General features: G+C 32.6%; 1 protein-coding gene across 1 annotated transcript; it reads right to left on the bottom strand.

Moving 5' to 3' along the window:
* Window positions 1–207: 207 nt before the first annotated feature.
* Window positions 208–10,338, bottom strand: LOC132753391 (OTU domain-containing protein 5-B-like). The gene is made up of 10 exons (XM_060743853.1): window positions 9,749–10,338; window positions 8,807–8,900; window positions 8,105–8,169; window positions 7,113–7,269; window positions 5,737–5,891; window positions 4,713–4,775; window positions 3,815–3,940; window positions 2,679–2,868; window positions 1,972–2,088; window positions 208–918 (listed from the first exon to the last, which is right to left on the bottom strand). Exons 1-10 carry the CDS (start codon window positions 10,178–10,180, stop codon window positions 752–754), a joined length of 1,566 nt encoding a protein of 521 aa, XP_060599836.1. The 5' UTR covers window positions 10,181–10,338; the 3' UTR covers window positions 208–751.
* Window positions 10,339–12,293: the final 1,955 nt, after the last annotated feature.

Raw genomic sequence — 12,293 nt, 5'->3', positions numbered from 1 at the left:
GAAAATCGTATTTTTATGCTTTTCTTAGCCGGATTTGAGTGTAAAGCGTTTAAACGCTTTTCATTTTGGGTCATTTTTTTACAATTTGAATAATTACTCTGGAAAAAACGAAGTGCGCGAATGGTCTGAAATTTTGCATTAAAGATTATTGGTCTATCAGGACATTTATCTGGAAAAAATATTTTCAGTCCCATCATGTCAAAAAACCTCAGTGGAGTCCCTTTAATGAAATGTCGCTATTTCTGTTTTTATGAAATTTATTAAATGTAACTTTAATGCCGGAAGGGGGGGGGGGGGATAAAAATATCTTTAAATGTTAGTATCAATCTGTATAAATCAATATGCTAATTTATTTCCGAGTCTTAACTATGTAGCATTATTTCTTATACATTGCATATGTAACAAAATTTTGAGTGAGGGGGTTAGAAAAAGCACAAATACACAAAAAAGAATCTACAAGTATGAGGGCTGGAACACACAAGTCTAAATCCAAAATATCATAAAAGTTGTATCCTTCTACAACAAGGAGGAAAAACAAACAACAGAGGGTAAAACATGGGAAGAAAAAAACATATGAAAACAATTTATAACCAACCAGTTGATTATTTTGGTGCAGCGTAATAACACAAGTTGCCATCCAAATAAATCCAAGTATTCGCTACTTATCTGATCGCAGATTCACTCATACATATTTAAATTCACTTGTAAACTAAATAACTAAAAATATCTCACACAATATATAAGTGTATTGCTAACTTTTGCCTGCGTCAGATTGATAGTTACTACACGAGGGGGCGTGGTTATCACCAGGGGGCGGAGTTGACGAGGCATTCTTCTTTAAAGTGTCCAAATATTCTTGCTGCGACTGGGCTATCACTTGAGCTAAAATATCTTCTTCACTATAGTTTGCAAAGTCAGCTGAAATATGATTATGAATAAAATTAATTCTTTTTTGGGAAATCAAGTTATCTAAGCCACTGCATACTTTAAAGTTTTACATTCAATATAGGCCATGACATATTTTAAGGCTTACATTCAATATGGGCCATGACATATTTTAAGGCTTACATTCAATATAGGCCATGACATATTCTAAGGCTTACATTCAATATAGGCCATGGCATATTTAAAGGCTTACATTCAATATAAGCCATGGCATATTTTAAGGCTTACATTCAATATGGGCCATGACATATTTTAAGGCTTACATTCAATATAGGCCATGACATATTTTAAGGCTTACATTCAATGTAGGCCATGGCATATTTAAAGGCTTACATTCAATATAGGCCATGACATATTTTAAGGCTTACATTCAATATAGGCCATGGCATATTTAAAGGCTTACATTCAATATAGGCCATGGCATATTTAAAGGCTTACATTCAATATAGGCCATGGCATATTTTAAGGCTTACATTCAATATAGGCCATTGCATATCTTAAGGCTTACATTCAATATAGGCTATGGCATATCTTAAGGCTTACATTCAATATAGGCCATATTTTAAAGTTTACATCAAACTCATACGATTCTCATACAAGTTTTTCGAAATCTTATAAAATTCTTCAACACAGGAATGTAAATATGATATGAGCCAATGCATTTTTAAATGGAAATGTGTACATGTAAGTGCAACATTGAACAACTGACAGTGAACTGGTGGTCAAGAATTCAATCATGACTTTCTCTCAAGTTATAATGGGGTTAAGCCTTAGGGTTCATGACCAAGTCTATTCATAAATCACAACATCAGTCCTGGTTCGTTCAACGAAGCAGATATGTTAAAGGTTCAAATACGCTCCATTGCAATCTAAGATGAATACTTTTATACTACAATAACTATATTGTTCAGTGTTTAGAACATTTGAATATGAATATGTCAGTCTGTGTTCACCCATTCCTATGAAAGAAAATGAGATTTCACAAACTTGTAACACTGAACAAGTTCAAATGATTATCCGACTTACCATAAATGGATTGCGGGTACTGGTTTACCAGAGAACTGGTCTCAAACTCATAACCTCCGGTTGCTCCCTCCTGTACATCAGATCCTATCGGCACTTGCATAGGCTTCGGGGAAGAACCTAAATCATAAATATATAACAAAATGTTTCTATGCGTAACTTATAATACATCAGATTCTCCCTGCACTTGCACAGGCATCAGTTGACAGCATTATTAAAAGTTCCTGAATGTTACTTGAGACTACAGTTTTATCTCACTTACAGAGCCACATTTAATGCTTTAGGCCACAACATTTTTGTTTAGGACAAATGTTTAACAAGAAATATCATATCACAACATTAAAATGAAAACCTCAGCCTGCTGGCAGCTATTGTTTCTACCAACAAGACCAAGAACAGTCAGCCAACTGATCATAGTCTTCACTATTCAGTAAATACAAATTTTGAAATTTTTGCCAGAAAAGATGTATGGTTGAAAGATGGACAAGTCTATTTTAAGTTATAAAGCATGGTTAAGGTTAAAGACCTCTTTAATCATTGTGCAAAACAAGGAGCTTATGTGTTTTAGCCATTCCTCCACAGAAATTTTGGTCAAATCAATCCAGCACTGCTGCACAATATTTCTCAACTCCTTGAAGAGATTATCATCATTTACTTCAACTGTAAATTTAGAATTGCACTATTTATTCCATTTACTGGTGTCAGTTTACCTTTTATTTCTGTGATGTGTGGTGAGTTATGCAGTTCAACATGCTCCACTCTTTGAGGACTGTTTTGATTAGAGTTTGGTGCACTGGTCTTGTGACGTGGGGACCGGCCCAGTCTTGCTTCAGGCGACCCTGAGTTCTCCAGGAATTGGGCGTACTCACTAGATGAACTACATGTTGCACTTGCTGTCCTCTATACAACACAAATATTTTATAAAATCTACATTTATGTTCTTAGTTGTGAAATGTCTTATAGACAGAAAATACTAAAGATCTTGTTTTTAATTCGAGAACAGAATAGATGGCCCTTTGACCAAACATTTGTACTGACCGGGGACCATCAACTGAACACTTTTTGAACATTTTTCCGTTCAGATTTCATAATTTTTAACCTAGAGACCTAAAAATTTTACACAGTCAGCTTGGTATTCTCCTAACTTACAAACTAGTTTGTTCATTTCTGAATGTATTGACACTTATATCTGAGGCTCGACAAGGAGGGTATCAAAATTACCTATCTACACTACAGTACCATGTGTCCGGACAGATATGTACATGACCTGATTTAATTCAGATAAAAGCTTGAGTGTTTTGATTTTTTATTTTTAACATGATATACAATATGTCAGCAACAAATGCTGAAGTTCTGGATATTCTATTGTTTACTCTGCTGATGATAATAGCTGGTATATGAGGTCAGGCATTGCTTTCTTGACCCCCAAATTTCAATGTCAACATTCTTGAAATAGACATTACAATATTACCAATTATGGATGTTGAAATAAATTAATTTACTTAATTTTAAAAGAAACATGCATTTATTGTTGATAAAAAGTGACTGACAACCACTGAACAAAGAAAATACTAAATTAAGCATTTTCTGGGCCGTCCGGGTTTGATGGTTGTCCGGTTTTGGTGGTCCCCAACCAGTACAACTGTTAGATTAAGATTATTTTAATAAATAAATACCCTACATGAATGCAAAATAAATATTTAAAACAATATCAAAATTTTATGAAAATTCAATGATAAAGAGGCATGTAACTTTAATAGACAATGCTTGTTTAAATGTGATAAAAATTTTGCTAAAATTATTCAAACATAACTTACTTAAAACAAACCGAAACAATTAGACTTACATTTGTACGAACACGTTTCTCGTTATCTCGAAGCCACTGAAGATAAGATTCCCTTGCTACCTGTTCTTGTATTGTCTCTTGTGTGACTTCCCAGTCCGTTTCTCTTAACTTGTCTTCCAACATAGCCTACAGTATGTACAAATTAACTCAATAATTCATAGGTTACAATTTAACGCATATTTGAAGGGGAGTGTTGGCCTAATGGTTAAGGTGTCTGTCTCTCAACCCAGGGATCATGGGTTCCAGCCCTACTGGGGTCACAACCATGTTTCTTCATACATGTATGACACCAGTACCAGTTGGTTCCAGGAACCTGACTCGAAAGTGATTAATATAAGTTGCAAGAACTTGTTACGCAACTGAGCTTAAATAAACCAATTTAACGCACTGGTAACTGCTTACTTTTCCTGCAATTTTAACACATTTTACAGCGTACCTCGGCAGCTGGTCAACCTAACCAATTTTCCTGGATAACATACCGGTATTTATCATTTTCTCCGCAAGTGATCAACTACTTATCCTTTATGACTTCCTTACGAGTTCCTTAATCACAAGTATATAGCCAGGCCAGTCAGTACATCTGGACAATTTGATAGAAGTCTGTTTTTGGACTGCTAGAATTTAGCATTTTCGCATCCAAACTTCTCACATTAAAAATGGAATGTTTGGACTGTTCCATGTTAATAACAGGATAAGTCAATTACACAAAGTCAGCATGATAAGATTTTAGTTCAATGACCAAGTTAAAATATTTAACAGAATGAACTGGTCTAAAACACTGTATCTGATTGGTGAATTTTGAGTACACTGACCAGTACTTACTTGAAACTGACCCATTTTACTTGACTGCCTTATGCAAGATAGGAAAAAGTTAAAATATGAGATTTTTCAAGTTTACCTGTTCTATATGGAGTTCCTCTGATTGTCTTGTAGCGTCATGGACAAGATGTTTCTCTGCCAGCTGAAATGTTACATCGACATTTGGTAATGTAATATAATGAAAGATTAGCACAACCTACTTCTTACATGATTACACAGACATATAGTATATATGTATTTCTAAGGTTTAACACAACCTTTTACCTATACATTAATATTATATGAGAAAATAATTCAGGGTTGAAAAGAAAATTTCGCAACAGATTCCAATATTTTCTTTTGTGTTAAAGATTGAATTTTGCAAAAGCCAGAGCTAGCCAGTAACTGATAACTTTTTGTTAAGCGTTACCTATATGTACTGCTTATTTTCAACAATCTATTTTTGTTTTCACAGCTCTTGTGTAAATGAAATTAATAATGTTGATAAACATCATATCTGTTAAGCTAAATACAAATTAAAACTTTTAAAAATTGCTAAATGACCTAAGACTTATTAAAACCCTAACAAGCGTTTAATATCTTAAATGGACTTTTTCATTTTTCAATCTAGACAAAACCACTTATCATTTTTAAGGGAAAATTTCTATATATGTACAGACTGAATAAGTGACAAGTGTAGACCATGATCAGAAGGCACAGATGTGCCGGCTGATCTGGTAGATTCAGTTGCCACTAGCAGGCTTTTCATCTGTCTTAATTCAAGTTAGAAGCTGTTGAATTTTATTTTAAATTATCTTTAAGTTGAATTGATAACGCAAAGTATTATTCACACGGTCAAACAAGCTGCTCTTTAAAGTGCTTAAAGGAATGCATCAGTCTTTAGCATAACCAAACATTTAGCACAGAACCACACCAAACACAGCCTTTTTACTCAAATTACTGTGCGTAATGATGTGTATATATATATTCAAGTTGCCAGAAAAAAAAAATGTTTTTTTTTTTCATTCTTGCATATAATCTACAACTATAATTAAAAGCATATAATCTACATCCACAACTAAAAATAATACTTCCTTTACAAGAAGATATCAAGGTATTCTTACCCCTGGTTGGAAATTAGCTACTGGCAAACCGAGACCAACTCCAATAGTTTGTTTGTATGGATCTATCACACCATTGTAATGTACATTGCTGTGGTAACTTAATCGTATCGGCTCATTGTCTGTCTTATATGAGCTGTGGAACGTATTTATTGGTTCTGAAATGAAACATTTTTTATAAAATTAAAACACAAAAGCCCATCTCTTAGCACTTTGTGCTTGTTCAGATTGGCAAAACAGAATAAGGTAGGAAGAAAAACTTTAATACAAACATTTTGTTCCAAGTTGAGCTAACAATGTATCAGGGTCCACAGAAATTTTTTATGCTAATAAAATGTTCAGGTAGTATTTGCTAAGTAAAGTTATTAAGAGCTTCCATTAGTGGAGTTTGGGAGTCAATTACTTCTGATTTTGGCATGTAACTTCCATAATATAACCCTTTTTCTTCTTTACCCATTTATTTCATGCTTTCCAGTGTTTTATTGTAATATATCAGATGATTATATTCTGATAAACCACTAGTGAAATTTATAAAATATAATTTTCACTGTAGCCGGACTATATCTGAATGCAGATGAAAAGAAAATCAAAACTGAATGGAATAACAGGCAAAAATAAATGCTGTCATGCGTAAATTTTGCTTCTTTCGGAAAAGAAAGTCGATGTCACCATACATTATGTTAAAAATGTAACAAAATTAGAGAAATTTAACAGAACTATATTTCAAACTTGTTGATGTGACGTCATGATGTGATGACGTCACAAAGGAGAATGCGCGACGTTACGCGGCAAAATCAGTAAAAATTACTTAAATTACTTAAAACGCATGAAATAAAAAGAAAATTTATTTGTTTTACATTTAAGATTGAAATATATTTCATTCGTGAACACCAGCTATTATATTTTCACTCGTGGCTACGCCACTCGTGAAAATATTGCATCTGGTGTTCACTCAGTGAAATTATATTTCAATCTTACATGCAAAACAAACAAATATCCTCTATATAATGTTAGTTCCAGTGTTAGACATTTTGCAGTCACTGACTTCCAAATTTTAGGACTTAATGGAAGCCCTGGTTATTGTGTATGAGTTTGCACATTTTTTTCAGCTATTATAACAAACTTTACAGATTTTGCAAAGTATTTTGCTACAGTAAATTGCTAACATTTTGTGCGTCTTAACACTATGTTTGTTTAGTGCAATTGACGTCAGTCAAAATATAGGCACAGTCGTTTAATTTCATATTTAGTCACAAAAACGGCACAGGTAAGTGATAAATATATATATATATATATATAAATATATATATACAAAACAAGAAGAGTTCATTTTTCTGTACACATATGAAGCATCTAAATTCCTTGGAAACAAACCTTACCTATACTATACTGATAGACCTCTATAGGTCTGTTGTAAATCTCACACATGGCTTGAATCTCGAGATGGTTGCCATGACAATGATCCATTCGTTTACGATTAAGATATGTAGTAAAATCCTCTGTCACATAATGGGAGTAATAATCAGCATTCTTTGCCTTAAAACAAAATAATCAAGTTGTTATCATTGATAATCCCGGCATGAAATCATACCCATTTAAAACATGTATATTTTCTTGTCACAGCAACAATTTTTCAATGTCATGTCAAAGAAACAAAAACTAGAATATAAACGTGGCATTATCCAATACTAAGGCTCCCACGTTTACAATTTTTTGTAAACGTTTACACGACTGCTAAGAACTGAAACGATACCGTTTAAACAGTGGTACCTCTATGTACTATACACACCATGTATTTGAGTCGCCAAATGATGTCTTTCTTTCTATTTTTAATACATGTACAAATAAAGAATGTGCAAGGCTCATCACGATTGAGTCAGCACACATTTTTTGCATTGTAACCCCATTTTTTACCAAAAATGTGTTATGTCACAAGCAATTTTGCATGGTAATGCTGTGTGGAGGGTTGTAAACACCCATTTTCCGTTTGTTTACTTTGGAATAAACCACTAGAATTGATAAAATCCATGATTACAGGCAATGTAATTTTGTAAGACAATATGGTCATTTCGATTAAACGGTAAACAATATCGTAAACGTTTATGAATGAAAATCGAAACGAATCCGTTTAAACGTGTAATCGTGGGGGCCTTACCCAATACCAGAAATAATGTCAACAAAAAATACTTTTGTCTTGAAACTTTATGCACAATAAAATGTTTAAATCTCTTGCACCACTTCCAAACTTCATTTCTTATGTGTTATGTAATTAAAGTGTGATTTGTCTTGCCTTAAAAGAAATAAAATAAAACTGAGAGTTGGAATAACTATCAAGCCATTTATTATAATTCAGTAGTAAATACAAAATTACCAGATATTCTATACACTGTTTTCTCACAGTACTGTGCATTTCTTGGTCACCATAAACTTGATCAGCTGAAATTCAAAAGGTAACAATAACTTGCATAGTTTGTTTTATGTTTTATATAAAAGAATTGCTAAAATCCAGAATTAATATATTTATATTCATTATAAAAGAAGGTTACATGTTGAGCTTTAAGTAACAGTCACAATGTTAAGGTCATATGGCAACTTGTAGTTGCGGGGACATTTATTCATGCACAAGCAGGCACTTATCTGGAAAGCTTCTATATATACACGAAAGATTATGTTTGTTGCATTATATGAGCAATTTCCTCAAATGAATCTTGACATCCTGACATGATTTGTATCTACAGCAGAGACTTGCACCAGCCTTCATATTTGTGTTTTATTCACCATAATATTCATGGCTGGCAACCAATTTTAGTACTTTGATTATTTGATCATAACAACTGATGAAGTGAAACATATTCTGATAAGCCGTGTTGGTTTGTGATCTTTTTTTCAATATCACTACTTGATCTTGAAATCCAATAATCTGACACCAGACAATTTTTTGTCCATTACACAAAATCAGGAAGGCAATTTCAAGATGTGTAAACAAGCCAATTTTCTAATTAATTATCTTAATTCAAAAATGTCTTCTGTAATAGGTATTTAAAGAAGATTAAAACTTAATTTAAGTTCTTACCAACTGCTCTAAACAAACAGGCACCATCTTCTCCCATCTTTTTTATTGTAAAACCTTTCTTTTCCTTGATAGCATTTTCAAACCATTTCTCAACCTAAAAAAAAGAGAGAAAATAAAAACAACATAAAAATTAAACATAAATGAAAAGTTTCAACTCAGTACATAACATCAAGTAATTTCTTCTTAAGCTGTAGAAATGTACCCTGTTTAGATTAAATTATTTATTATTAATTGAAGAAATACATTTTGAGCTGACTCTTTCAAAAATTATATTACTATAAGTTGCTTACTCAGAATCTGATTAATAGGATGTGCTCAAGATTTTTTTTTAAATCTAACAAATGCTCTCTTATATATAATCAAAACATGAGTTAATGGTGCAATTTAAACTGGCATTTTAATTTTATCAGTTTTTGGAAAAAAAAATAGTTTTTAAGCATTTGTGGAAAGTTTTCTTCTTTGTCAGTTTGAGTTTTCCAGAAATACAACGTTGAATTGTCCTTTCTTTAAAATGACGCATGATGCCTATTCTTTTAATTGTTCATTTGTGTTCATTTGTTGTATTTTGTCAAGCATCATTCTACAAATTTAGTCATGCACCTGCTATTGTTGATACAATTTTGTAATAACTCGGAAAATCACACTCAAAGAATTTTCAACTCGGGTGAACCCGGAAACAGAGATACACCAAAGTGGACCTTACATATCCACTATCATAAAATTTATTGTGTTTGGAATAAGCTTCAAAGAATAGTTTTATGAAGGAAGTGGCTAGCCGCATCTGTCCATACTGCTAGCCAAAAGTTATAACCTAACGCGAGTCATTAAGATTTATGTTTCGAAATTTTGGCTGGCAATACAGGCGCCTATGGCTAGCCACTGCCTTAAAATTATGAAACCACTAAATGATCGAAAATAAACAGATAAATTTTATATCTTTACATCTTCAATATTCTCTGGATGCGCAGGTGGTACATGCTCGTCATCACTATTGTGCCGGACGTCATCATCTTCGTATGACACATTCTGCTGTGGGTTGTTTGGTGTGGGCACAGGGGTGTGGGTATGGGCACTATGAGTATGACCCCCTCTGTGTTTTCTTGAATGGTTTCTATGGGGTGACGATCGATGTCGCCTTTTATTATGTCCAGAAGTGCTTTCTAATGGATCGTAAGTATTTCCAGGGTCATGTGATGGATGGACATCCTCCCTAGTGCTTGCTGGCAGCGCGTTCCTTGCTCGGGCTACCTTGTCATGACGGCTATCTGAAGTCGACGGGTGGTGACGAGAATGGTTGTGATGGGGAAGAGTATGATCTACGTTCTCGCTCTCATTTTTCTCTTTTGTGACCTTCTTCTTAGGTAAAATTGTCATTTTGAAGTAGAATAATGCTTACTCACAAAGTATGCAGCAGTAACCTTTCAATAATTGTAATAATGAAATAAATAATTGCTTTTAAAAATGGGCTATTCTGTGTCAGTTTTCTACGATATTGACGACAGCCATACTTGTGACGTCATGTATTATTTTGATGAAGAGCGCCACCTGTAACTTTAACACGGAAATCGAAATGTAAAAATCGGAAAATTCTGCGAAATGGTTAATAATGGGAGAACATCACTAAATATTTCCTTTTCTCAATATGGAACAAGCTTTAAAGAAACAATAAGAAGTAAGAATACAAATGAAGTCCAATTTGGCTATGGACTTGATATATGTTTGACACCAACTTACAGTATGCAAACACTACTATAACTTACGCGTCATTGGAAGGTATGTTTAGTAGACTTTTAAAAGTTCAATCTAGCCTGATAGGAGATTATCCAGAGATTTTATAAACAATTAAAAACTATAAAAACTGTTTAACGAGAGACCTAGCAAATGTCTGGTGTTTTTATTGTTACAAAGGACACACTTGACGTACAATAGTTTTTTTTAATTAACGTATTTTTTTTAAACTTTCATAATAAATAGCATTTAATTATCAGTACAGAAATGTTGCTTTATAAATATCGACCAGTCATAAATATATCACAGTTTAGGCCTACATTGATGAATAAATGGGCTACTAAAACTTTTAATTAACGCCCGCGACACAATTGTACTTGTAACGAATACCATTTTATTTTCATATGTCCAATGTATGCTTTACTTAGAAACCAGTATATTCCTAGGTATTATCATAGACAACTGAGTATGCTCAAACTCACATATTTGTTGAATTCTACAAATGTAAAGGTCTTAAACAAATTTTTTGCAGAAATGCTTTTAAATTAAGAACAAATGAATTAAATTCTTTGTAATGATCTGATGAAATATGTAAAGTTGTTTGCATGATTATAATTATGATATTTACATTATTACTATGTGCATGTAAAATTTGTTGTATGTAACGATGAACTGTAAATGTTCAAGTTAGATTCAAATAGAATTTCTGTTCTGTTCTGTAACTCATTGAAGAAAATGATCAAAATAAGGGAATGCGAAATGGATGTAACACATATAGACTTTCATAATTTGAGTAAATTGATTTCTTGGGTGGATTTTGAGAAATTCGACCTGACTGAATCTATTCAGAGTTGATTGTTTTTTAAGTTAATTGACGGATTTATATTACATATAAATCTGTGGTTAATTTAAGATTCCAGGCACCGACTAAAGCATTATTCAGTCTTCTTTATTAATAGGTTGATCAGACATGACAACACTAAGATTATGCAGTCAACTATTATTTTGACTCCTCATGGCATTTTTATTTTGCATGGCGAGTATAAGAATACTAAAAATAAAGATTTCTTCTACAAGACTAACATGTAGTTCTATATTGACTGTTGTCATTTTTGACTGCCAAGTTGACAGCGATAAATTTAACTGGTATTTCTGATAAGTAATTAATTAGGTCTGTATGAAATTCGTCTAAATATGTTTAATTATTTGCCATTGACAATGAAAAGTATGATAATAACATTACATGTTAGGAAACTGAATTAAGAAGACTTTTAGACGTTTGCATTGAATAATAATTAATCTTTATAATAATAATAACTACATGTACGTGTTTGTGTGACATAATCATTGATCATATAGCGAAAGACTTGTATGGACTATGGACGGTGAAAGACATTGCCATGCTGGTCAAATAATTGACCACGCATGGGCCATGAAAATGGTTCAATGAAAAAGTATTTTTTTTTTACAGAAATTAACCTGTCTGAATATTTATGAGATATATGATATAATTATATTTCACACCATAAGATATATAAGTATCTTTCAAAAATACAACGTAAGCACAGCACACAAAAAGGACATTCATTCTTTCTTTCTTTCTTTCTGTGTAAACTCATGTTCATTAACCTTCATGTAAGTACTGTATCATGTAAATGTAATACATGTAATAGTAAATAATGATGTATTTTCTTTAGTTTTCTAATTGTTTAAAGACCAACAGCGACCTCTATATAGGTAATAACATGTCTGCAAATTT

The sequence above is a fragment of the Ruditapes philippinarum genome, unplaced genomic scaffold (genome assembly GCF_026571515.1).
Source record: "Ruditapes philippinarum isolate M1 unplaced genomic scaffold, ASM2657151v2 ctg4_1_1_1_1, whole genome shotgun sequence".
NCBI lineage: Eukaryota > Metazoa > Mollusca > Bivalvia > Venerida > Veneridae > Ruditapes > Ruditapes philippinarum.
Note: the sequence above shows the minus strand (reverse complement) of the source record. Positions and strands in the feature narration are given on the sequence as shown.

Excerpts from the sequence above, each read along its gene's own strand:
- LOC132753391 (XM_060743853.1), bottom strand. The coding sequence starts at position 10,180 with ATGACAATTTTACCTAAGAAGAAGGTCACAAAAGAGAAAAATGAGAGC. Across the intron at positions 2,869-3,814 it reads AGAAACGTGTTCGTACAAAT|AGGACAGCAAGTGCAACATG; the intron begins GTAAGTCTAATT and ends TGTGTTGTATAG. Across the intron at positions 919-1,971 it reads GTACCCGCAATCCATTTATG|CTGACTTTGCAAACTATAGT; the intron begins GTAAGTCGGATA and ends ATCATATTTCAG.